Raw genomic sequence first — 25,321 nt, 5'->3', positions numbered from 1 at the left:
GTCCCACTTGTGTAATCGTCTATACTCGAGTCCACCTAAAGATACGATACACTTTTTTCCCTTTCATGGAATTGAGTTTCTACTGTTTCTGGAATTCTGGGTTTTGGAATTTGGAGAAATTAGGGTTTTTGTTGAATCATTCAAAAACATTGACCATGAAGATCATAGAGACTAAGAGTCTCCAACAAGAATGAAGAAAATCTATTTTTTTTCTTGGGTTGAAAATTATTTGAGAGGAGCAGGTGAAGTTAATTTTTTTCTCATTGATACAAAAATGGCAGATTGTTTTAGAGTCTCCACTATTATGAACCTTCCATAATTTTTTATTTTATTTTTGCTTATATTATCCCTTAATTTTTTGTCTTGGTGATAATTCTCTTTCTCCCCTCAATTAAAAAAAAGTTTATAGTATCGGTTTCTCTTCTCCTGATCAATGAATACAAATCGGTATTCGTAAACAATCCCTTCCGTTTCATTTTACTGACTCATATCTGTTTTTATCTGGGTTTTTATTTCTTTTCCCCTTTGTGTTTCAAAAAAGTTTTTGGTGTAACGTTTATTATCCATAAGATCCAAAAAAAACTAAAGCTGGAAATTTTGTTTCGAGGTGAGATAATCTTTGCTTAATCTTTAGGAATCCAATGAATACAAGCTTAATTTGCCTCTTAATCCTCGTTATCGGAGAAAGCAAAATGATGTTTCGTGTGAATCTCGTTTTTTGATTTTTGGGGTTTTCTCTTTTGTCTTAATCCATCTTCGTGGTCCTTGTGAAGCTTAAAGATGAAAACCAAAATGTCATATTTTTTTTCGTGTGAAAATGTCGATTCGTTACAAATCTTAAACCCTGTTCCAAGTTTTGATTTTTTTTGTTTGTTTGTTAGCAGGAATTAAAGCTTCTTGAATATTCAAAGATTAGCCCAAAGAATCTCTGGACAACTGGTCTAAAACCGCAGGTACGCCTTTCACTACTTAAACCTCTCAATTTTGTCAACAAAAAAAAATGATTTTGGAAGAGACAGAGCTGAGACTTCTGAGCTAATAGTCATTTTTTCCTAAGGTATAATCATCACTCACGCAGGATAGTTTAGCTGTTTTGTTTTGTTTTCCTTTATAAATATTCGATTTTGCTCTGAGAAGCTAAACATTAGGGTACCTACCTAACACTGAATTCACTATTGGCATGCTCTGTTTCATTTTTTTATGTCTCTTGCTTAGGATGTAATCTCACTCACTCTCTGGATTAGCCTCGATTGTTCTTAATCAAATTTGGGAGCTCTAGTTATTAGACAATCAACTTTTACCTTGACTTCATTTTTTTCTTTTTCTCTGTCTAATGTGATGACAAAAAGGCCAATTTGAAATATTTTGTAATTCTGTTTGTTCTGTTGTTTGTAGATATCATAATTATATAAGGGGCTCATTGAGTTGTTGAGGATTCCTGTGTTATCACTCTGATGTTAGTTTGAAGTTATGCGCACATGGGTGAAATTCAAGAAAGATTGTCAGTTTCATCATCTTCGTCTTCTTCATCATCCTCATTGTCACTATCAACGGCACTACCTAAAGGAGATTCATTGCCGATAGATGCAGATTCTTGGATGATTGCAGAGGAGAGAGCTCATGAGATACTTTGCACTATCCAACCTGCCCTTGTTTCAGACAGAAGTAGGAATGAGATCATTGATTATGTACGAACTCTTATCATGAGTCATGAGGGAATTGAGGTTAGAAACTCCGCTTCTCTTTGCTGACATGTTAAAGATTTATGCTGTTTTGTTAACTTTCTATGGGAACTTGTTTATCTACAGGTCTTTTCATTTGGTTCAGTGCCACTAAAAACCTATCTCCCGGACGGGGATATCGATCTGACTGTCCTAACTAAGCAAAATATGGATGACGATTTTTATGGACAATTGTGCAGTAGGCTTCAGAATGAAGAAAGAGAATCTGAATTCCATGCAACAGATGTTCAGTTTATCCCTGCACAGGTCTCTTTGTTTATTTACTTTTTGGTTTCGTTTTTGTATTTTCTTGGTTGCCCAAATTTTCCTTAAGAAAGTTTGCTGATATATGATAGGTCAAGGTCATAAAATGCAATATCAGGAACATTGCTGTTGATATCTCTTTTAATCAAACGGCAGGTCTCTGTGCTTTATGTTTTCTGGAGCAGGTACTATCAGCTATTCAAAATCAGGCTCCAGAGGTTTACTAAACAGATTATTGCCTAGCTTTGATTCTTAGTTGTTGGTTAAACTCTGGTTTTATGTATTCTCAGGTTGACCAACTCTTTGGGAGAGATCATCTTTTCAAGCGTAGCATCATCCTTGTCAAAGCTTGGTGCTATTACGAGAGTCGAATTCTTGGTGCTAACACTGGATTGATCTCAACATATGCATTGGCAGTACTAGTTTTGTACATCATCAACCTGTTTCATTCATCTTTATCTGGCCCTTTAGCGGTAATCACTCTTTTTCTGAACCTTCAGCATCCTCTACATATATGCAAAAGATGAGAATATAGCATTGTCTTTCAACAGGTTCTGTATAAGTTCTTGGATTACTATGGTTCATTTGATTGGAACAACTACTGTATCAGTGTCAATGGTCCTGTGCCAATATCGTCCCTTCCAGAACTTACAGGTAAGGATGATGCCAAAAATCACAGATACTTCTCTTCGTGGCATTTTCTTGGCGCTATTTGACGTTTTAATTTGGTTCTTTCTCTTTCTATCTTTCCAGCAGCATCTCCAGAAAATGGGCATGAGTTATTACTTGACGAGAAGTTTTTAAGAAACTGTGTAGAGTTATATTCTGCTCCAACTAAAGCTGTTGACTCAAATGGTCTTGAGTTTCCTATCAAACATCTCAACATAGTTGATCCTCTAAAATACAGCAACAACCTCGGCAAAAGTGTTACACAAGGTACTCTATTGATAAAAGTTATACAACCAATATAGCAGTTGTCAAATATTAATTATTTTAAAAACATTTTGTTAGGAAATGTCCAACGAATAAGACATGCTTTTACACTTGGAGCTCGAAAGCTAAGAGATGTTCTTTCACTACCTGGTGACACCATGGGATGGAGATTGGAGAAGTTCTTTCGTAACTCTTTGGAGAGAAATGGTAAGGGACAAAGGCAAGATGTGAATGATCCCGTTACTGCTTTCGGTACTGGAAGATCAGAATTATCTGAACTTAGTGGAGATTTCGATAGTTCCTTTGGAAGACTTGTGTATGGGCAAATGTATCATGGGCATAGCTTACCTGGAACATTTCAGCATGGCTATATCCCGGTTAGTTCTCACCTGAGTGGTTGGGATATTGTTCGTCACCTTGTGACTTACCGAAAGAACGAGTTCCATCTTAGAAGTCTCAATGTATCAACCTCTATGCAGCCTTTTCCTTTGCATTCTTTACCTAATGGCTGTCAAAACATGAGAAAGACGAGAGGAACCGGCACTTATATTCCTGACATGGTATGCGATTAACCCCTTTGACGGACATTTTGGCTTAAAAATTAACTTATTGCTGCAAGCTTCTGAATTGCTTCTCAATGGTTGTTGCAGAGTCAACAGGTATACTCTGACAGGTTCAGAGAATCAGGTACTGGAACCTCATCAACGAATCATTTAGAAGCTTCCTCTGAGGCAATAGACAATGATGGAGCCAGTAGTTGCTGCAATCTTTCCGGTGAAGTGTCTACTTCTTGTACCAGTAACAAAGGAGAAGAATGTGTGAGACCAGAGAGTGTGCTGAAATCTCAAAGATCTGCGAATTTGGAGCTTGATGACAATTGCCAATTTCCACCACCAGAAAACCTAGTAGAACCTAGAACTTCAAGCACATTGGTATTGGAAAATGGCAAAGAAGAGAGTATCAGATCCTCCCAAACCATGAACGGCTCTTGACTTTTAGTGACTGTGACCGAAGCTTTGGTTGTTATCTTGACACCTTCAGGATTACTAGGTTCTCTTAACCACATGGACAAACTCTATTTAGTATTCAAAACTCTATATAGGATTCAAAAGATCCATCAGGAACTTGTTTTGACCAATGTTTCATTAGAGATCTCTTCTTCATTGTTGGTAGGTCAGAATATACAAAAGTGGTATAGATTAAGAGTTGATTTGGCATTTGTCTTTTCTTTGGAATCAAGATCCTTCAGACTTTTTATCTAAATTTTTATATGAGATTCAGTTTTACTTCTTGTCACTTCTGGCAATTTGTTTAGAGAGTGACAAACATTTAAAGTTGTCCGGGTAACAACAGGTTTCACGTTTTACAAGATACACGAGTATACAGAAACACAAAGGCAATCTCTGTTCTTTGGGATTTGAATGCCTCACAATAAAGAACTATACATCAGAGTGTGATACTGTCTGGGGAGTGAGAACGTACATATGACAGTCGTGTGCGTCAACTTGAGCTTCAAAGGAGCCAGAAGTATTCTCTGTTACATCTTTGTGCTGCCACAAATCTCTTACTGAAACGCTAATGGTAGATTCAAGACCGATCATATCCCATGATGCTGTAATAGTTGCTGGCTCAGAGCAACGGTTCCAGAGAGCAACTACCATACGGTCACCAGATAAAGGTCCTGACCACACCTGCAATGAAACAGTTATCACCAATTTGAGTCCTTGAGTTTGTTTTTTCTGCTTTCTCTATGAGTTTGATAATTCTGTGACTCCCAATTCATACCTGCTGACAATCATTTTCTCCATTGGCTTGAATTTTCCTTCCTTGAACACCAAGTGGGTCTGCAACCAGAAATGTTCTCAGATTCTCGGTCTTGGACAATGGATTTGTGGAAAATCATGTATGCAGTGAAGCTAACAAGTAAAAGAATATTGAAAGTTCACCTTGGTTAACAGCGATAATCTCCTTATTACTCAAAATCTCCAAAGTTTCAGCGGTCATGTTTCTTACATCACAACCAATCAAGAGAGGTGCCTGCAAGAGAACCATGGGGATGAGATGAGAGATCTAGGATATAAAGAAAACACCATGAATTAGTTACATACCTTCATCAAAGCCCAAATGCTAAAATGACCTCGATACTCCTCGTATGTCATCCCTCCATTCCCTATTTCCAACATATCCGGATCTAATGCAATGGAAACAAATGTGATCAATCTTCAAATGTAATAGTTGTTACTCCAATGGAAAACATTTTTTGAGATCTTAAATGATTGTTTACCATTCCAACCACCAGGTCCAGCATATGCAGCCCACTTGTTATTCAAATCAGCAATTGTAGTCATACTTCATAAACAACAACAGAAAAAGAGAGTAAAACAATCAGATCATGATTCAATCAAAGTAATTCCCCTCCTACCAACTTAATGTCCATCTACACAAATCACAAGATTATGCTAAGAGATATCCACCTTGCCCATGTATCGTTGATGTCATCGGTTGTGCGCCAACTGTTTCCAACTTCTTTTGCCCACAAGGCAGGATCATCAACGCCCCTACAGAAAGTAGCAAAATACAAATTAATAACTTGGAAGAATGCTGTGGGTTTCAAATTAACTCGTCCTGTGTGAAGACATTTTGGACGTGTAGTTGTGTACCATTCACATAGTGAATAGAAGATTGAGCGGCCAGTTGCGTTTAGAGCATCACGCATTGGAGGGTATCTGGAATGTGGAAACCAGAATCCGTATCAAGTGATTCAGAAAATTATACCATAAATATTTTGTGAGTAAAAGGTACCATATCAAATCATAAAGATCAAACCTTTCGATTGGTTTTATTCCCAGGTTGAAACAATTGTCATATTTCAGATAATCCACGCCCTGGAAATCAAGGCTACCAATGAGAAACCAAGACAAAGATACCACCAAGTATCAAAAACATATTGGTCTTTGTTTGTAATTAGAAATACAAGATAATCCTCAATAAGGTTCACTTAAAAAGGTTATTGACTACTTTAAATTTTGAACAACATTGGCTGAAAACTAACCCAAGAAGCAAAAATGTCTGCATCATCCACTTCATGGAAAAGGGATCCCGGATGAACTTCACAAGTGAAAACGCTGAAAGAGGCAATATTCAAAACAGTGACATGAGATCATGTCATATAACTTCATCGAGCTTATAAAATAGGTACATGAATATTAACCTACCCAGCATCAGAATATATACCGAGTTTGAGACCCTTTGAATGAACATAATCAGCAAGAAGCTTAATTCCTGATGGGAAGGTTTCAGGATGAGGAACCAATTGACCCTGGATTTCAAGATTTACAAAAGAACGTAAGCATCCAGCGTCTAGTTTAATGTCCTTTACAAAGTCACAGAGAAAAGAACTTCTACATGAAAATCGAGAGTAAAACTTCAGGACATGAGCTCACTACATATAGTATTTTCGAGCATCAGCAGAAATTACCACACAAGCTAGAAGAGCAATGCTGAAGTAATACGAGCGATCTTACCTCTGAATCGCGTAACAAATTGGACCAGCAATCATCTGCAAGAAACCGAAACTTGTGAAACGTTAAAGCAGTAAGGTTTCAAGACTCTCAGATAGAAAATATATGAAGAGACAAGTCAAAGGGACAAATACCAATATTGACATGTATGTATCCTAAATCAGCCAGGCCAGATGAAACCAAAGCATCAGCTGTTAAATTATAAATAAAATATCAGCAACTCTAATGAACATATAGCAAAATAAAATCAGATGAAACATGTGAGTAGCTTTTTGTTATTAGAAGCTATCAAAAGAAAGAAAGTTTTACCAGTTTCCTTTATGACAGTTTCATTGATATTGCAAGCAAAGAAATTCCAGCTATTCCATCTGTCGATTAACAAAGCACAAGTCCAATCAGAGTGATTCAAAACTCTTAACTTGTAAGACAGATTCAAAGTTTCAAACTTTACAACAGAACAGAGACAAAACCCCATAAAAATTGTTCCTTTACATGTAAGGAGAAACAAGCCACGAAAATCAAAATCCAAAGAGCTAATTCCTTGAACCTACCCCATTTGTGGAGTTCGAGCAAGGCCATTGTTGAGCTGCAAGCGTCCGTACATAGAAGTATCATAGATCGAATTGAAGGATTTGCTGAAAACTAATCCACCAGTATTGCTCTGCAACAATGGAGCTTTGACTCTCCCTGCGATCGACTGAGAGACCAAAACAGATAAAGAGAAGAGGCCTACGACGAGGAACAAGACTGAATCTTTCATCTTCTTCATAATCACCATCAACGTCTTTTCACTTCTCCGGCGACTTCTTCCTCTATGTGTCTTCGTTGAACCAAACCAAAGTCAAGACACGAAAATGGTTTCATAGATGTAGTGGAGTCGTATCGGTATCTCCAACTCCAATAGTTTAATTTGATAAAATAATAAATATGCTTATGAATCATCACGTTATCATATATACTATCCTATATACTATCGTTTTCATTAATTACAATATTTACTCAGTAATACTACTATAAGTAGTTAATTAGACCATCGGCCATTTTTAAACAAAAAGAAAATTTATTATAAATCTGTCCCATTTAGTTTCACATACGAATTGCTCTTGAGTTTTAAGCATTTATTTAGATTAGATTTAGTTAACGAACGTTTTTCACAAAATGTGACTGACTACATATAAAAACGTTTGAGATTTGGTGATCCAATAATTTTTCAGTTGCAGGTCAATGTTTAAAGTTAATAAGTTTACCACACACTAATACAACACAATCTAAACAAATAGTGAAATAAATAAAGAGTTCAACGGCTATAGAAGAAGAAGCCTAAGAAAGTAAAAACGATAGCAAAAACGATGGCTGTCATGCCTAAACCTAAACCAGATTTAGGCTTGGTCAATGGGGTGGAAGGTCTCCACACAGTGTCTCCAGGAACATCCTCGAGGAAGATTCCTTTAAATGCCAACAGCTCTCGAATCCGATCGCTTCTCCTGAAATCTTTGCTCTTCCGGGCCATATTCCTTTCTTCAATCCTCTGCAAGACCTCTTCTTCTCCCATTCCTGCTCTTGTTAATGCCTTTTGTTTCATGTCTTTCAAAAGCTCACCGTAGCTTAGAGTCGTGAGCAAACCAAGCACATCAAGAACTTCCCTCACTGCCTTCTCAACCTCGACCAGTGACACTACCAGCGACATCCGCTGCTTCTTCTGCATTTTCTTGAGCTTGGAGATTGAAACGTTGATGAATTTCAATGCGTCTTGAAAAGCACCAGTGAGTATATGGGCAGTGTTCAAGTCGTTTTGACATTTTTGTTTCAAACTCACTTTTCACCTTCTTTATCATCTCTTTGGCTTCTGCAGACTGTTGAGTCTTTCCAACATCTCCACTCATTTCTTCTCGATATGGCGATAGAGCTTTAAAGTTAAGAAACATTCATACCGTTTTCCCTTAAGAGATGCTAAAAAATATTGTGAAGGCACCCACCTGATAAACACAGTATAAAGCATCCGATGAACTCTCAAGCTGCGAAACCGAATAGTTGAGAGGAGAACGGTACTGTGCACTCATCAAGAAATGTCTCAAAGCCAGTGGATGATAGTTAGCCGCGATCTACACAGATTCAACAATTTTGCATTAGCCGTGAGAAAACACACACTCAATTTATGATATTGAAACAAATAAGAAACTTACTTGTCTAATCGTAAAAAAGTTGTTCAATGATTTTCCCATCTTCACATTGTTGTTGGTGACATGCCCGTTATGCAACCAGTAGTTCACACCACTATCTTCACAAGCAGCACATGTCTGGGCGATCTCATTTTCATGGTGCGGGAATTTGAGATCTGCGCCACCACCATGAATGTCAAACCTCGGAGACAGGTTAATGAGCACTCATGGCACTGCACTCGATGTGCCATCCTGGTCTTCCATGACCCCAAGGGCTCTCCCAACTTGGTTCACCAGATTTTGCAGCCTGCATAAAAATTTCAGCATAAACTCCAGCTGCTCTAGTTTAATAACTGAAATAAGAATTGAACAAAAAGATTAAACTTGTCAAACCTTCCGTAATGCAAAGTCAGCAGGATTACGCTTCCTTGAGTCAACAGCAACACGCTTACCAGCTTGAGTATGATCCAGCCGTTGACCAGATAACTGACCATAACTCGGTGATTTGTCCACTGAGAAGAACACATCACCACCCACAGCATACCCACATCCATTCTCAATGATCTGTACCAAGGAAGCATCATCATTATACCACCATATTTTAACAAAGAACATTGCAGGAAACCAAACAAGAAGAAAAAAGACAACAAACCTTTTCTATCATCTTAATGATCTGTTCCATATGATCACTGACACGAGGCTGGTGGGTGGGAAGGAGGCACTGAAGAGCAGCCATATCTAAAAGATACTCCTCGCAAAAGCGATTACTCAAATCTAACGGCTTCTCTCCACAGTTTTTAGCCTTTTCAATTACTTGCAGGTACAGTATTCAGAGTTTGATAAACAGGAGGATTATTTGGTGTTCATTGCTCTAGTTTCAAAACGCAGAAAAGGATACCAGACCTTGTCATCAACATCTGTAAAATTTCTGACATAAGTAACTTGATAACCCAAGTGCCTTAAGTATCTGCATAATCAACCAGTACACTAGAGAGATAAATACCAGCTTCAAATGTCTCTAAGCTTAGTACATTGTTAATCGAAGCTAACAATAGACAAAATTAGTTTTAAATTGTTGGGATTTTTCCCCAAATTCGTGACCTAAAGAAATTCAAATTAAACAACAATCCTACGGCGAAAACTATGGAACTGACCTGTAAAGGAGGTCGAAGGACACGGCGGCACGAGCGTGGCCAATGTGGCTATAATCGTAAGCGGTGATACCGCATACATAGATTCCGATTTTGCCGGGATTCATCGGCTTATAAACTTCCTTCAGTTGAGTCATTGTGTTGTACAATGTCAAATCCGGTTTCTCCACCTCCATCTCCGACATCTCTCCGTCGCTTGGAAGAATTTCTCAAAAACTCTGATGATTTTTCACTTCTCCCGGGTAAAGCTTTCACGAGCTCAATTTTTACCGGCGGCAGCGTCGAATTTTGTTTAGGAAAATTGAAATTGCTTAAATAGCCCTAGATTTTTCTAAGATTTCCATTTTTCTATATAGGAAAATTATATATGATTTTCTGACCCCCAAAAAAATATATTTGACTCTAAAACAAAGGAAATAAAGGAAATTGCTAAATAACCTTGATTTTAGAAAGATTTCCATTTTTCTATTTAGGAAATAATCTATGATTTTTTGTCTACCAAAAAATACAAATTTATATGGCTGCGAATATTATTGACTTTAGTTGATCTCTGAGATGTACAAAGAAAATCTCGTATTAGCAAATACACACTAGTAATTAAGTAAACAAAATTGGACACCTCATATATCATCAGATCACTAAACTCCCACGTAAACACATTAATAGTCACAGACTCACAGCAATATTCTTCATTTGTGGCCCCCGTTACATTTCAATCCCCACCACACAACCACATGTATGTTTTGCCAAATTTATAAAAATGTAGCACAATTTGGAATCTCTTTACTTGGAATTTGAGTGAAAACCATAAGATGGGTTTTAGAGCACTGCCTCTTCAACACAGCAGTGGGTTCATCTCCACGACCAAAGTATCCATCTCAAGAACCTCGCCCAGGATTTTCCGGAACCCTAGATGGGTCGTTGTCTCAGCAAAGCAAGAGAAAGATGAGGATAAGAAGAAGAATGAAGAGGAGACTTCGTTGTTTACTCAATTAACGGATGCCTTGGACTTCTCACAAGTTCGATCGGAGAAAGACGCTGAGCTTCTCTACGAGGCTCGAGAAGCCACCAAATCTGGTCGCAAGATGACCCAAGAACAGGTTCGTCTTCTTTTTTAACCACACACTGATGAGTTTTGTATGATACAAATTATATGTGATGACTCGAGTTCTAATTTCTTAACATGAATAAGAAATTCAAACTTATGATAGTATTGTATAATCAAAAATCGAATTATATGTTTTGATATTATTCGTAATGATATGCAGTATGGGGCATTGAGGAGAAAAATCGGAGGAACATACAAGGACTTTTTTAAATCCTACGTTGAAGGTAAAGTCTAGAGAACTATTTAAATTGGAAGAAAGAATGATGAATTTATTTGTTATAATTAAACTATGTGAAATAAACTGTAACCTATTGTTTTAAATACATGTTATAGTGGATGGGCAATATGTGGAGGAGGGATGGGTGGACAAAACATGTAAGATATGCAAAAAGGACACAAAGGGTGAGGCAAGACAAGTGGACAAGTTAGGGAGATATGCTCATGTCTCTTGTCTTCAAAATCCTCCCTCTGGAAATTTCTTCACCAGACTCTTCTCTAGATGATGATGATCAATTTCCCAAATCATATGAATGTGTTTGCTTGTAACTAAATTACTCTTGAAATTTTGTGTGTATTTTTATAGAAATCGAAATTCGTTCTACATACCAAAACAAACATCACGGTTATTTGGGATCTTGTTAAACAAGAGACAGAAGTGGATGTATACATTTTTGGTTTAAATGTTTTCAAGTTTTTATAATGACCCCATTTTCTAAAGATATCAAAGCCTAAACACAATAATGAAGAACAAATTTTGTGTTAGAAGTGTGTAACAGTTTCACGGTCGTCTTGAGTTGTTGCTCCTATGAAACTACCACCATGTCGCCTGCAACGTCATGTTTGTGAGGCAATTAAGTGTTCATCGGTGTATGCTTCTGGAACTAGCAAGCTCTTAAAGGCTAGTGATAAATTTATTGAATTGTTCCATAATATTTTCTTTCTTTCGTTTTTTCACAAACCCACTTCATTTTTCGAGATGAATTTTATGTTTATACATATATAGTATAGTCTGTATAGTAAATTAGACTCATAATAGGCGTTTGTTAGATTTGTCTCAGCACTGTGAAGACTTTTTAAAGATTTAAGTTTAGATATGGTGAATTAAGTACTGAATCATAAAGAACGTGTCCACTCTCATTTTGGTAATTATATTAGACACTTCTTAGTTACTCTTGCATAATTCTGAAAAACTATCTAGCTAGAAATAAAAGGAGAATAAAAGAGACAAGAAAGGAATTGCAAAGGCAACAAAAAATATTAGACAATATACATTTTAACCTTTTCAGCCTCAGATGAACGAAAATTTCACTAGACTGATCCTAGGAACGTATCAAACAAAGCTTAACACTTGAGTGAAGTAACTGAGATAGCGCGCTTGGTGGAACCGTGGAAACACTACCACCCTATTATGTTCACTAATACTCCATTGTATTGAAACATTAATTAACTAAACTACATTGGATCAACTAGACCACATTCATATAGCAAAACAATATCCTTTCAAGAATCTCCCTAATCACCATTTCCATTCGATATATAATTATTTCAATGAGGTTTGGTTTTTCGACTTAGGATTAATATATTAAGTAAGGGCAAATAATTGTCATCTTTCTCTTCCTTATTTTTCGGTAATCTAAATTTCCCGGTATTTTCCCTTAATCATTTAGAAACAACAAGAAATATATAGAATTGAAGTAACAGACAATTGATTCAAGAATAAGGTAGCACCAAAAAAAAAAACGAAAATAAAATCATTCATATCGGGCTCATCTCCACCGTCAATCTACCATTTATTTCTACTCAGAAAAACCTTCCTTGAACCACTCCATCAGTTAAGCAATAAGGAACAGGAAGCATCTCAAACGGTGGAACCCCAATACTTTGGTTAACGAAAGGATGGCTCAGCAGCTCCTCTGCGGTGGCTCTACTCTCCCAGTCATGCACTTTGCATTTCCTCACAAAGTCCCAAGCCATCGATGATAGCGTCTGTGACAAGTAATCATTTCTTCCTCCTCCATTAACCCCCAACATCTCGATTACCATAACACCTAAAGACCAAATATCAACCGCAGACGAAATAATTCGACATGGCCCGACCGCCTCTGGAGCCAAATATGCAGGACATCCCTCGAAGAGAGATCCATCCAATGGATTAGGTCCATTAGGCTCTTTTGCTAAGCCGAAATCAGCGAGTTTGAGTTCACAAAGCTCTCCATGAGTGTAGGTCGGGAAGATAAGCATGTTCTCTGGCCCGAGATCACAGTGAACGTAACCATCTTTGTGAAGATCCTTGAGTCATTCAAGAATCAAGAGAGTGCAGTACCCGACCACGTTCTCCGGTAATCTCCCACCGGCTTTGATTATCATGTCTCCGAGTGAACCATGTGGTGCGATTTCCATGTAAATTGAGCAGATCTTGACATTGAACGGCATGGTTTCGTAATAGACGATAGGGCTTGTGGGTCTTACGATGTTGAAATTGATCGAGTTGAAGTGATGTAAGATCCTCTGTTCTTTCTCGAGATTCTCTGAGTATTTGCGGAGAGATGTTTTCTTAGCCATGAGTAAACCATCGGTGGTTTGAACGAGAGAGATGTAGCCATGCTCGCCTTGGCCGAGACAGCCAAGTTTTCGTAAGGTGATCGGGTCTAACATCCACGAACTCGATCTCGACGACATGGAAGTACAAAATTTAGGGTTGATGTTTTGTTTTGTCTTTTGGTTGAGATTGTGAAGATTACTTCTTTCGTTATCTGTATATATAACTAGATAAGGCCCGCCTATTTAGGCGGGTGTACCCGAAATTTTTCAAATACTCGAACGGGTCTAAACTTGAAAATCCGAAAAACTCGAACCCGACCCGAATAGGTATCCAAACATATCTCAAATATAAGTATATATTAGTTATATTTATACTTATATATAGAAAATATTAGGATGTTTTGGATATTTTAGTTATTTTGTGTATTTTTAAATATATTCAAGCAAAACTACTCGTGTTGTTTTAGGAATTTTTGAAATTTTCAAGTAATTTAATAGATTTGCACACAAAATTTGATATTTCAATATATAAATAAACTCGAACCCGAACCCGACCTAAAATCTTAAATTAGCTCAACGGGTCCTAAACTTCTAAACCCAAAAACCCGAACCCGAAATACCCGATCCGAATACCCAAACGCCTAGGGCTAATAATTAATAAATAAATAAAAAAATCCACAAAAATATTTAGAAACCAAACATTGTTGAAAATATATTTTGTATATATGTCGTAATCTCGTAAGTTAATTTTACATCATGCAAATTAATATTAAATAAGTTAAAATTAATAAATGAAAATAATTGAAAAGTTAAATCCTATAAGCTAAGCTATTTTTCTCAAAATGTTTTATTTTTCACTTATGATTACATGAGTTAAAGACAAATTTGTTAATTTTCCTTTTGTTAGATAAATGTTAATTGTTTATAAATATATAGACATATAAATTAGTATATGTAAATTTGTTTACTTTTTAAGATTTTCTATTTTTTTAGAGAATAAAAAAGTTAAATTTTGAATGACACATGTAAACATCTGATCGTTTGACTTGACACGTGGCACAATCCTATGAATTAGCAATTTTGAAAACCATACTTTATATTACATTACTTGGTATGTAATTAAGTTGAGTTTGACTCATCATGGATTTAGCTGGCGTCAGAATCTATATATAACCATAAAAATTAATTTGTATGTTTAATTGGAATAGGGATATGTACCTTCTGAAAAAAGGAAAACGATATGGGATAGACAATTTTTAATAGAATAAAATCTCTTTTCAAAACATAAATCTATATTTAACATATACTCCCTCTGTTCTATATAAATAATGTAATTTAAGGGTTTTTATTTTTTTCCAAAATAAGTATTATTTTCAACTTTCTATGCAAATAATAAATGTATTTAATATTTGTTAACTAGTTATATAATCATATATTTTTTATTGGTTAAATTGGTTAAAATAATTGATGTTTTTATATAAAAGAAGTAGATTAAATGAGATTTTTATAATTTTTTAATATGTGTGTAAAAACCTTAAACTACAACTAATATGAAAGAAATGGAGTGTAATAATAATAAATCTTTACTTTTCTTTTAAAGTTAAAATACAGAAGCTTTGGATTTTGAAAAAGAAAAATTATGCTCTGAAGGGGATATTAAAATCATATCATAAAAGAAAACATAATGTTTCTACAATTTACGTCAAAATATTTCTATATTTTATGTACTTTAATATGTGTTGCGCTATATTTTACGTAATTCGGTGTTTTGGGTTTGGAGATAATAGATTATTTAGAAAGAAAAACAGAAGACTTTGTATTTATGATGTAGGTAAGACCAGAAACAAAAAGTGTAATATTACATTTTTGTTATTTATTAAATGACTTTATGGTCTACAAAACCATCCTTCGTAATATTTTTGTTGTTTTAGGTATTTTGAAAAAGAGATAGTTACATTTGGTATTTCTTCATGAGAACATACATTGTTGTTATTCTTCTTCTCTTTCTAGCATCAGTACTTTCAGGTAGCTTTAAAGCTACATGGTAGTACAACTCAGTGCCAAATACCTCTTCTGAAATTCACTGGATCTCATAGCCTGGCATCTCAATTACATCATCTACTCCCGTCATTTAATGTGGACGCAACATATTTATGTGCCAATCCGATGTTCCATTTGAGAATGAAACATCTTGCCCTCGAATATCACTTAATTAGGAATATTCTAATAACTTAAAAAACACTTCAAGTTGCTTGTCTTTCATCTAAAGACCAACTCGTCGATGCCTTGACAAATCCACTGGCTTGCAATCGTTAACCTTTTTCAAATTAACATTTTTTCCAAGAGTGGAGTAGTCAGTCCAATCTTGAGGGGTTATGTAAAGGAAAAATGTTATTATATAAATGTAAAAGTCTTAAGTGTAATTGTAGATAGAAAAATCCTAATCTCTGATGTATAAATATGTTCTCTCAAAAGTAATATAATTATTGTTCAATACTAATTCCATATGGCACACTCTTCAGCCTGCTCTCGAGTCTGTACTCTTAACATAAATTAACTTGGTTTTAGTCCATCATTCCAAATTAAGAAACGGTGAACGGTTTGTATATTCGATAGCTACTTGGAATCGTTTTTTTTCTTCTCTTTTTTGTTTGTTAATTTGTTTTGCTAAGAATGTAAAATTCATTGAAAATGAAAATGTTTAGGGTTTAAGATATTGTCTGTCTTAGCCTGTATAAGCGGTCCCATGGCACAAAAGATTAATAATATGTAATTTCAGAATTTGTTTTTGCTTCCATATTTTTATACTTGTGATAGGGGTCGCTACATCAAGAGAACGAAACGCAAGATCATCTATTTCTCTAGCACTTTTAGTAACTCAATCTGAAGGTTCTTCACCAATCTCGCTGGTCTCGATCCTCCTTCAAGCCTCCACATTCTGCTTCTATGGATCAAACATGCTCTCCAAACTCATAAATTGTTCTCATGGAAACGGCTAGCTAGATAGCCATAGGGTATCTATAGTGGCCATTCATTTTTAGCCACAAATGTTTTTTTGGCCATTGATAAATAATGTAGCTTTTTGCAGATTTCTAGTGAAATAGTTGCTAACCTACTTTACAATATAAAACATATCACATTCATACATAAAAGGAAACTACTAATTCCATCAAACCTTTCTCCATTACAAACACTTATAATAAATTAGGGGGGAAAATTGTGGAAAAGTATTAGTAACCGAAGCTTCATTTAATAATACATAGCCAGAAAAAATGACTTGCCTTTTGAGACACCTTTCGAAGTAATGTGGGAATTGGGATGAACGAAACATAGGTGGAGAATATTCTAACACATTGATAATGATTCTATATGCATGCTAAGTTAGCCCAAATATATATATTGATACAAGACTGGACTACCATCCCCACTTAGGTAAGGAGAGTCCACTTATCAAAACTTTATTCCGATTTAACTATAATCCGCATGTGAATTTATATGAATATTCCATCTTTGAACCGAAAATCCCATCCACGTCTAGAGAGATCTCGTTATCATCCCTTCTCCATATGGTTAAGCCTGAAACATGTCTGCACGTGTGCCCTCAATAATAAACTTCTTACATAAAATAGTTTCAATATATATACCTTTATAGAATCATATATCAAGAGTATCATGCCTAAAAGGTATCAAAGAATGAAATTAAGGATGGTTGAATACCGGTACCATGCTCAACATGACTAGATCCGTCGAGGCAAATGCGGTGGTCCGGTCGCCATGGGATGGACTCATCGACGGATCTTTCTAAAGATCGATAGCGGCTAACTTATTGACTATTGAACAAGGAGATTTTCCCTCTTTTTTTTTTGTTGGTCTGGATCTTTGTGTACTATGCATCCTTTCCGTTTTATAAGCAAAGCAGAGGGTATTATATTATATTTTACAACATGAAAAATGATCAAAAAGCTACAACATTTAATGTTTAGGAGAAACAAAATTAATAAATAAAGATAAAGACGTTGTCTTTGGATTATTGACACGAAACGAGCGCAAAGCAACCTAATTTAAAAAAGTGCAAACGTACCGTCAGATAGTTGACACTTGGAAAAGAGTAGCCCACGTGTTGGGAGTGGCACATTTTAGCCTGAGACAATGATTTTGCTAACCCACGCCACTCTTACTTTTCAACTTTATTTTTTAATTATTTATTTATTTAGTTCCTTTTCCTTCTTTTGGTTTCGTTTGGTCCCACGCTCTAAGCCAATACGAGGATTCCAGACGAAATCTTTGTTGTGAAGACTAAAACACGTGGCATTAAGTTATTGGAGATATCTAGATTGTCTTAAAAGCCTTGACCACGTCATCATTCTGTATCTGACCACTCCAAACTTATACAGTATAAAGTACAAACTGGTCAAATCGTAAAATGTGTTTTTATCTCCGTAGTTCAACCTGAATGTTTCAGTTTCTATTTTGAGAATCTAGAAACATTATAAAGACCAACGTTATTAAAAAATAAACAGTTGAGGACCTACGGTATTGATTATGGATCACCTAATTAGCTAATCTAACACTTAAAATGCATTAGTTAAGAAAGTGCCCACCACCTAAATCATATGATCAATGCCCTTCACTAACTCCCATAATTAATTATGATTACTAGAAGCTTTAGTTTTTACTATAATGTTTTTCTTTTTGTCACATTTGAGTCAAAACAACACATCTCACTCTAATCATCTGTGTTTTGCTTTTGATGGAAGCAACAACACCCATCAATGATCAAACCAAGAATAAAAAAAAACAGGAATCGAAATGTGCAAAACATGTTTTCAAAGGTTGGGTATTTTTTTAGCTTACTCTGTTTTTCTAATGGAAGCTTGATGTGTTTGTATGAACCTAAACTTTCTCCTCGGCGTGACCAACTGTTTCTCATCTTTTCGGTTAAGAGCATTACCCATTGAGACGTTACGTTTCAGCATTGGCTCAGGGAGATCGATCAGTGGCTCGTGCTGATTGATATGGCTCAAGAAAGAGCGCTGAGGAAAGCTTTCTCTTTTCATCGAGCGTTTTGCTCCAACAGCTTTCTGGTCTTTCCATGACTCTATGTTCCACTGCCGAAATGCCTCTTCTGCTTCAAGTTGCTTCACACTAGCGATTTCTACCCGGTTTAACGCAACTTCCAAGGCTTGTTTACTTTGTTTAACTTCTTCGTTAGCTTCCTCCAGCTTCCTCAAGATCTCTATTCTTGAGACATTGGTGGATAATTCTTTGTTCATCTGTGCTTTAAGTGTTAATGGAAAACATGGTGTCTTAGGGAAGCAGAGAGCGTCTTGGTTTCTTCTGCTGGATAATATGGTCATTTCAGCAAGCGCAAGTGCTTCCGCTGCTCTTGCTGCCTCTTCCATTTTTCTTGCAGCAACCAATCTCATATCTGCAGTTCTCGGGCAGGTTTTGCTCTGTTTATGGAAAGCTGTATCATAGGTTTCAACTACCATCTTAATCTGTTCACATTGTGGATTCACTGGTAAATTCTCGGTATTGAATCTCTCTACTTGATCAGGACCTGCTGGTTTAAACTTCAAACTGTTAAGTTCCTCCGCTAGAGACGCTACTCCAAGGACATCTTTCTCTTCCTTCGTTTTCATATTCAGAGATTCAGCATAAGAGTGGATCAACGCAAGATCATCCATGGTTTTACAAAGATTCATACCAGCTTGCTTCATTTCCATGGTCATCAGATCCGGAGACTTCAGGGGATTACGATGGCAGTGCTCATCGACCATCTCTTTGGAGTGTGAACGCAAATGTTGAGGGGTCTCCTTGCATCTCAGTGCTTGCTGCTGAAGCTGCCACTTCAAATCTTCAAAAATCCTTTTGGTTGATCCAAGAGCTTCAAGAAGATCCAGAGTCTCTAACTCTTTCATAATCAGATCCTTCTCAAGCTCCACTGTCTGTTCTTCCATTCTCTTTATGTCAAATTCTCCCACACAGTCCTGAAGAATGACAAACCAAAAAAACATAAAACAAATCATGCTATATAATACCAAAAAAAAATCTTACATAACATCTTGCTAGTTCCAGAATCAATTGCCGCAAATGCAAACATCAAATTAGCTATCACTTATTACAAAATATCTACTCAGTAACCAAATCGAATCAGCTATCAGTTATTCAGTTTGTTAGCATACTTAACAGTTAGAGAACATACATTTCAAACTTTCAGTGACATTAATGCTCAAACTTTAAATGAACAGACTTTGTAAATCGGAAACTAGAAGAGAACTCACGTAATTGTCTTCAAGATTGAAGGGAACCCAGAACCCACGACCACCATATAACTGTGGAGAAATGTCGATTTCAGCTCTCAAGCATCCTCTCCTTGTATTCTCCGGGTTGAAATTCTCGGACCCGGTTCCGGTTCTCACTTCCCGGATTACGGGTGTACCGGGAATCGTCTCCGCCGCAGGGCTCTGTTGCCTCTCCGCCATTTCCGTTAGCTCGAGAACGAATTGGTTTGTACAAGTGAAAGGGAAAGATAATGAAAGAGTGATCTATTTACAGTAATCATAGTTACTGATCAGAAGCAAACAAGATTGAGAGCTTCTCTATGATTGTGTTTTTCTCGGTAATGAAAGTCACTCACGAGAGAGACTCGAAGAACAAGAATGCAGGCTTTGATGATGCTACTACTAATGGCTGTGGCGACGTGGCTTCTATTGATTGGTTATCTGATTAATTAATAAATGAAAATTTTGGGCCGTTGATTAAGGAAGCGATATTGGGCCGTTGGTACGAAGTTCAAGTTCGTCTATATTGGGCTTTTTTGTGAAGGAAATTCTTACGTATGTGTTGTTTGTTTCTGTTCAAATACGAATATCCGAAAATTGTTATAATTTTCCCGTGCGATATTAGTGTATAGTAAATGTATGAGTGAAATAAATAGGTGGAGCTTTCCCTTATAGTTTTCTAACCAATTTGTGTGGCCATCACATTAAAGCAAAATCCGAGTAGGAGAAAACGGACCACGTACGAATACGATTGGAAACGACCATTAAATTATACGACCTCCCTCACTCAACCGTCCAAATTCATCACCGTCGTCTTTCGATCTCTCACGTTTCTATTTATTTCTCCGCATACGTTTCTTCCAACTAATTAGAACCGACAAATATATATATCTTTTCTAATTACTATTGTTGGGAGTTACCAGTTAGCACTTGACATTGGTACGTATTCAGATGGTTTGGTCTGACACTCTGAGTAGTTCCCTATTATATCCTATCTAAATTATCATTTCATTAAATGTAAACCATTATATCTTTTGGATGAACATGCCCCAAACTTTTGGTCAGTAGTTTCAAATTACGACAAACAAGGTTAGTAGTCTTGATATATATTAAAACGTGTGGATTTGTTGGTCAATAATTATTTCCTTAATTATAAGAACACCAAATAAAAAGGTTTATAGAGTGGAATCCCACAAAAGGTAACATATTAAATACTCTAAGCAATGCTTACTACAGTAACTGTTTACCAATAATGTGATCCTCACCTCACGACTCTCTTATTATTAATGAAAACGCATTAAGTAATGCATACAGTAAGATAGCCACCTTTCATTTATTATCTAACCAATTTTTTCCCCTATGTATGATCTTCCATATACTTGTAATATGCTCATCCATATGAATTTTTCCTAAAGAAAATAAAAAAGCAGAATAAATATCCACGATTATATACAACCGTGCAAAGAAGATTCTTTTGTTTCATCGGCAAACTTGTTTTACTCGCAATACATATTACTCTTTGTCACCTCTAAAGAAGCTTCGAAACTAGCACTTGTTGTTTCAATTTTCGTACATCAATTCTCATCAAAAGCCGACTCAAACATAAACCGAGAGTTTATAAAAAACAGATGTCAGAAAGACTAGAAGATGACTTTGCAATCGATGAAGAGAGATCCTCCTACTATGGCGGAGCCTCCATACCATTCATATGGGAGTCAAGGCCAGGAACACCCAAAAACCACCTCTGCTCCGATTCCTCTCTTCCTCTGCCTCTCACACCGCCGCCCTCATACTACTCCTCCGGGATTTTGTCGACACCAAGGACGCAAAGCAAGGTGAGATCAAAACTAAGTAAGTTTCTGTCCTTCTCCATGTTCAGTGATCTCAGGAGGAGCAATCACGGTAGCAAGAAGACGGCAAGCTCATCGTTTTCTTGGTCTTCTACGTCATCTTCATCTTCCTTTTCCTCCTCGCCACCACATTCTTTGAAAAAACGTATGAGTCACGACAAAAAATCGCCACTTCTGTACGCTAACTACGAAGAGGATGAGCTTAGGTCTTCACCAACCTCGACTCTGTGTTGCTCCAACGGGGGAAGACTTGGCTGTAGTTCTTCAATGGGGAGTGTGACAAGAGCTCTGTTCTCTGGGTCAATGGAGGGTATGAAGAGACATGAGACCACAGGTAAAGCTCTAATCATCAGCGACATGAATAAAGCTTGATTATGTGAATAAAGCTTGGTTTTTTCTATGAGCTGCTTCGCCTCATTGAACAGAGAGTGTTATAGTTATTGGTGTGTGAATGTAAGTATATAGTTTGTCTCTCAGTCGTGGCCTTACCTGTGTATTGTGGACAGGCTTTTTCGTCAATTCATGTCTAAGTAGAACCAAGAACGTTCTCCCACTGAAACGATGTTAAATATTATAAACCGATAGATATTTTGTATACACAGATTTGACGTGTCATGTGTACTAAGTGACCAGTGAAACATTTCCTGTGAGAATACTCCTTAGCTATACAGTGATTACGAACGGGTTATGGTGTCTCTATGATATCCTTAAGATTGTTATCTCTTCTTACTTAGTCTGAGTCGCTATTAGATACCTCTTCTACTGGCAGCTCAAATGCATCAATCTCTGCAAAGTAAGCTTTCTGCTTCTCGATATAATCCTGACAAGCTGCACTAACCGGATCCTCTTTCTCTTGCTTTACCGTCCGCTGTCTCTGTAATGTAACCACAAATGCAGAATTAGATTTGGAGCAAACTTATATGTTACCAATAGTCATAAGGCTCTATAACTGAACAATGGGAGTTCCAAATTGCATATCTCATTAAACAGTAATCCCACTGTATCTCGTGACAATATTCTAAATCCAACTTTTGAAAAAAAGAAGAATATACATGAAACTGAAGGACTAGGCAATTCACTTCAAACTATGTGTAGCACTGGTTTCAGACATGTGGCAGAAGAACGTTGTGAACAATCAATGTTGAAACATACAATGCACTGATATACACTTTGCTAGAGCCATAAAACCAATAGATCAAAGTATTGACTACTTTTTCGCAGAAAGATGATAACAACATAGAATTATTACAGTTCTGATAAGTAAACAGCCAGAGCTTTCCTGAATTCACCTTTTTTGGAGCCACTTTCAAGGTCTTCTTTTTGTTTTCACTAGCTTGACGTGTTTTCTTCCTGTGATACAAATTTCAAAGAAAATTAACTAACAACAACATGGTTGATTATAAACAGCCCACAAAATGCTAAACAAATTTGATGAAAGTTAACTGTAACACTAACAAAAGTTATCTCATCTACTATTTCTTACTGACAAGATTCTTTCAAAAGAACAGGCATCAATAAATTAGTCAGCATGAACTACATTCTATCCTGATTCCATATGTACATTAGCTACTATTAGCCATGCCAAATCAATTTTCCCATAGCAAATATATGATCGAATGGGTTTCATACCCAGAGCTTGATGACAAGTCGAGACGAATGCGAGCTGCTGCACTAGTAGAGGAAGATGCGTCTTTACTTCTTTTTTGTCCAGAGGCCTTCCTTCTTACCGTGTAAACAGACCAAGGCTCAGTAAAATCCTTGTCACTAACACCTAAGCATAAGACAATTATTTAACATCAGTATAAGATAGACACAGAAACCAATTTTGCAAAAATACCAATTGAAAATCAACAGAGACTGAGAACTAGCTTGATAGCAATTTTCAATCCACTCAATATTGGTGCCGTTTTGGAAATTTGAAGTGACCCAATTAGTGCTCTTCCACTATAACAGAAAACATGATAAATTCAAGCATCAATCTAAACCTTCTTCCAATAATTCCTAAAAATACCCAAAACCCGAAAACTAAAACCCTAGAGTTGCGAACAATTTCAATTCAGATGAAATTCCTTAAAATTTGATACAGTATAACAAAACTGGAACAAAATCATCGCAGCTAAATCAATTACCCATATCAGATCGCGATGTTTGGGGACGAGAAGGAGCTGAGGCCGGAGAAGCCAGATCAGCAGACATACGGCGAGTTACGGGTCTAACGTCCGTGGTAATAGGCCGAGAAGCGATTTCGGGAGCAGTCGCCGAAGTATTAACATCTTTGGGTTTCTCCTTGAGCGTAGTTTGTTCTACTAATCTCTTTAGTGAAGAAGTGAGACTCGGATTCGCGAATTTTACAGAAGAAGATGACTGTTGAGAAGATCTGGAGACGGTGTTAGTACAATCCGCGAGCGGTTTCCTCTGTATTCTTCCTCCGACGGAGCGAGGAGCTTCCATTTGTTTACCCGGCGTCGGAATCTTGGGATGATTCATCTGAGGTTTTGTGGGAGAAGATTTCTACTCTCTGTTGGCGGGAATGTGAAAAGCACGAAAAGAAGAAGAGTTCTGAAGAAGGCTCGAGAGAGCTTGAGACGATAATAATTGAGGATTTAAGAGAAGCCCAAATTGGGAAAGTATCGTTGGGCCCATATTTTTTATTTTATCAACTGGGCCCATGATTTTGTTTTGACAGCACTGGGCCCATATCATAATCTATTCTACTACCTTTTTAGAACTTGATGAGGTGTAGGGGATCAACAAAATTATTGCTTTTCTTTTTGTAAGGATAATATTAAATATATTGTATAGAGGGGAACTGTTTTTTAGAAGTGGGAGCAAAGTATTAGAGCATTATGTATCAAAGACTTGCGAGTTGTTGACCAATTAATAAAGGAATTGCAACTTTAGGTGATTGTGATGTGAGGCTGAAATCTTTGTAACCACCAAGTAGACAAAGTATGATTCAGCATTGTATGATATATACGTAATTTCAATAACGATTGGAATATAAAGATTCTTGCATTTCGAGTTATGTGATGAGATCTTTAGAGTTGTGTTGAAACACGTAAATTGCGATCGTCATTACACGAGTTCCTCGAATAGGTTCGGTGAGAGGGACAGAGAATGAGTGCCATATTTCAAAACTACACGCATTATTGATAGATATATGCTGATGTGTTTCTTTGATGGACGTCGCATAGGAAAGCCACAATGGAAATATTGATAATGTTAACTACAAAAAAAAGTTTGGGAATCCATATAAGAAACCATATTATACTTGAGTCTCTCATTCCTATGCTCACTCGAGTAGGATTCCAAAAAACGGTACACATCGATTTTTAGCCACTTTTTAAACAACAAAATATCAAAGAATATATTGGTCTCATGACCGATTCTGAAAATTCAGCTACTTACTGTTTAGAATTATAAAATTCAATATGAATAGTGATAGATAAGATATTCGCAATTTTGAATGATAACAATGTAAAACCGCAAATTGTGAAACTTTTGTCCATCATTCAAAAAATTTAGTTTTTGGCAAAACAATCCGTGAAAAGGACAACATTATTTATGTATCAATACACCCCACTACCTAGTCACCTAAAGATAAAATGAGTTAGTTCGGCTTACCATTCAAACTCCACATGTATAATATGATATTTTTATAGATTGACATATAATATTTGTGTTTTATTGTTCATGATATTCTTTAGAAAGCTTGAAAATAAAATATTAGGATAAAAATAGTTTTCTCTAAGTTCATAGTCAAATACTACTATCTAATAAAAGTAAACT

General features: G+C 36.4%; 7 protein-coding genes, 1 long non-coding RNA gene and 3 pseudogenes across 25 annotated transcripts; 5 read left to right on the top strand and 6 right to left on the bottom strand.

Moving 5' to 3' along the window:
- AT3G56320 (PAP/OAS1 substrate-binding domain superfamily) lies at positions 1–4,209 on the top strand (the record flags this gene model as incomplete). Of its 7 annotated transcripts, none has more annotated exons than NM_001339787.1 (10): positions 1–242; positions 885–953; positions 1,396–1,724; positions 1,809–1,988; positions 2,078–2,170; positions 2,276–2,458; positions 2,537–2,639; positions 2,739–2,921; positions 2,997–3,478; positions 3,569–3,910. In NM_001339787.1, exons 3-10 carry the CDS (start codon positions 1,479–1,481, stop codon positions 3,908–3,910), a joined length of 1,812 nt encoding a protein of 603 aa, NP_001327117.1. In that variant the 5' UTR covers positions 1–242; positions 885–953; positions 1,396–1,478. The 7 variants fall into 7 exon arrangements, with proteins under 7 accessions (NP_001327117.1, NP_191191.2, NP_001327118.1 ...); NM_115490.5 differs by lacking the exon at positions 1–242 and adding an exon at positions 300–607 and having other exon boundaries at positions 3,569–4,209; NM_001339788.1 differs by lacking the exon at positions 1–242 and adding an exon at positions 323–447.
- On the bottom strand, positions 4,188–7,374 carry AT3G56310 (Melibiase family protein). Of its 2 annotated transcripts, NM_115489.6 has the most exons (14): positions 6,991–7,374; positions 6,749–6,807; positions 6,574–6,630; positions 6,443–6,477; positions 6,134–6,237; positions 5,971–6,043; positions 5,745–5,803; positions 5,579–5,644; positions 5,393–5,476; positions 5,203–5,267; positions 5,027–5,109; positions 4,865–4,955; positions 4,704–4,762; positions 4,188–4,609 (listed from the first exon to the last, which is right to left on the bottom strand). In NM_115489.6, exons 1-14 carry the CDS (start codon positions 7,215–7,217, stop codon positions 4,358–4,360), a joined length of 1,314 nt encoding a protein of 437 aa, NP_191190.2. In that variant the 5' UTR covers positions 7,218–7,374; the 3' UTR covers positions 4,188–4,357. The 2 variants fall into 2 exon arrangements, with proteins under 2 accessions (NP_191190.2, NP_974447.1); NM_202718.2 differs by lacking the exon at positions 6,443–6,477 and having other exon boundaries at positions 6,134–6,200; positions 6,991–7,276.
- Positions 6,786–7,014, top strand: AT3G08645. Its single transcript, NR_141469.1, has one exon. It is a non-coding gene; the product is annotated as an other RNA (long non-coding RNA).
- A 362-nt stretch (positions 7,375–7,736) lies between the features above and the next one.
- AT3G56300 (Cysteinyl-tRNA synthetase, class Ia family protein) lies at positions 7,737–10,087 on the bottom strand (the record flags this gene model as incomplete). 3 transcript variants are annotated; one of them, NM_115488.2, is made up of 9 exons in its annotated part: positions 9,753–10,005; positions 9,502–9,565; positions 9,251–9,400; positions 8,992–9,162; positions 8,838–8,905; positions 8,623–8,800; positions 8,427–8,541; positions 8,256–8,345; positions 7,737–8,188 (listed from the first exon to the last, which is right to left on the bottom strand). In NM_115488.2, the coding sequence occupies exons 1-9, from the start codon at positions 9,932–9,934 to the stop codon at positions 7,737–7,739; spliced, it is 1,470 nt and encodes a 489-aa protein (NP_191189.1). In that variant the 5' UTR covers positions 9,935–10,005. The 3 variants fall into 3 exon arrangements, with proteins under 3 accessions (NP_191189.1, NP_001326927.1, NP_001326928.1); NM_001339785.1 differs by having other exon boundaries at positions 9,251–9,565; positions 9,753–10,040; NM_001339784.1 differs by having other exon boundaries at positions 9,251–10,087.
- Positions 10,088–10,319: 232 nt separating this feature from the next.
- AT3G56290 (potassium transporter) lies at positions 10,320–11,657 on the top strand. The gene is made up of 3 exons (NM_115487.4): positions 10,320–10,849; positions 11,018–11,081; positions 11,191–11,657. Exons 1-3 carry the CDS (start codon positions 10,562–10,564, stop codon positions 11,358–11,360), a joined length of 522 nt encoding a protein of 173 aa, NP_191188.1. The 5' UTR covers positions 10,320–10,561; the 3' UTR covers positions 11,361–11,657.
- A 1,000-nt stretch (positions 11,658–12,657) lies between these two features.
- On the bottom strand, positions 12,658–13,536 carry AT3G56280 (annotated as a pseudogene). Its single transcript has one exon.
- Positions 13,537–15,446: 1,910 nt separating this feature from the next.
- On the top strand, positions 15,447–15,795 carry AT3G56277 (annotated as a pseudogene; the record flags this gene model as incomplete). Its single annotated transcript has 1 exon — positions 15,447–15,795.
- Positions 15,796–16,531: 736 nt separating this feature from the next.
- On the bottom strand, positions 16,532–17,313 carry AT3G56275 (annotated as a pseudogene). Of its 2 annotated transcripts, one of them has the most exons (2): positions 17,116–17,313; positions 16,532–16,985 (listed from the first exon to the last, which is right to left on the bottom strand). The 2 variants fall into 2 exon arrangements; another variant differs by having other exon boundaries at positions 16,532–17,313.
- Positions 17,314–17,995: 682 nt separating this feature from the next.
- AT3G56270 (WEB family protein (DUF827)) lies at positions 17,996–20,103 on the bottom strand. Its single transcript, NM_115485.3, has 2 exons — positions 19,683–20,103; positions 17,996–19,388 (listed from the first exon to the last, which is right to left on the bottom strand). Exons 1-2 carry the CDS (start codon positions 19,881–19,883, stop codon positions 18,249–18,251), a joined length of 1,341 nt encoding a protein of 446 aa, NP_191186.1. The 5' UTR covers positions 19,884–20,103; the 3' UTR covers positions 17,996–18,248.
- Positions 20,104–21,078: 975 nt separating this feature from the next.
- AT3G56260 (uncharacterized protein) lies at positions 21,079–22,133 on the top strand. Of its 2 annotated transcripts, NM_115484.2 has the most exons (2): positions 21,079–21,517; positions 21,562–22,132. In NM_115484.2, exons 1-2 carry the CDS (start codon positions 21,330–21,332, stop codon positions 21,902–21,904), a joined length of 531 nt encoding a protein of 176 aa, NP_191185.1. In that variant the 5' UTR covers positions 21,079–21,329; the 3' UTR covers positions 21,905–22,132. The 2 variants fall into 2 exon arrangements, with proteins under 2 accessions (NP_191185.1, NP_001190104.1); NM_001203175.1 differs by having other exon boundaries at positions 21,079–22,133.
- On the bottom strand, positions 21,947–24,190 carry AT3G56250 (uncharacterized protein; the record flags this gene model as incomplete). Of its 4 annotated transcripts, none has more annotated exons than NM_001339782.1 (5): positions 21,947–22,021; positions 22,287–22,406; positions 22,822–22,882; positions 23,162–23,303; positions 23,662–24,100. In NM_001339782.1, 5 exons carry the CDS (start codon positions 24,017–24,019, stop codon positions 21,947–21,949), a joined length of 756 nt encoding a protein of 251 aa, NP_001326719.1. The 4 variants fall into 4 exon arrangements, with proteins under 4 accessions (NP_001326719.1, NP_001326718.1, NP_001326720.1 ...); NM_001339783.1 differs by lacking the exon at positions 21,947–22,021 and adding an exon at positions 22,059–22,085 and having other exon boundaries at positions 23,662–24,095; NM_001339781.1 differs by lacking the exon at positions 21,947–22,021 and having other exon boundaries at positions 22,263–22,406; positions 23,662–24,190.
- Positions 24,191–25,321: the final 1,131 nt, after the last annotated feature.

The sequence above is a fragment of the Arabidopsis thaliana genome, chromosome 3 (genome assembly GCF_000001735.4).
Source record: "Arabidopsis thaliana chromosome 3, partial sequence".
NCBI lineage: Eukaryota > Viridiplantae > Streptophyta > Magnoliopsida > Brassicales > Brassicaceae > Arabidopsis > Arabidopsis thaliana.
Note: the sequence above shows the minus strand (reverse complement) of the source record. Positions and strands in the feature narration are given on the sequence as shown.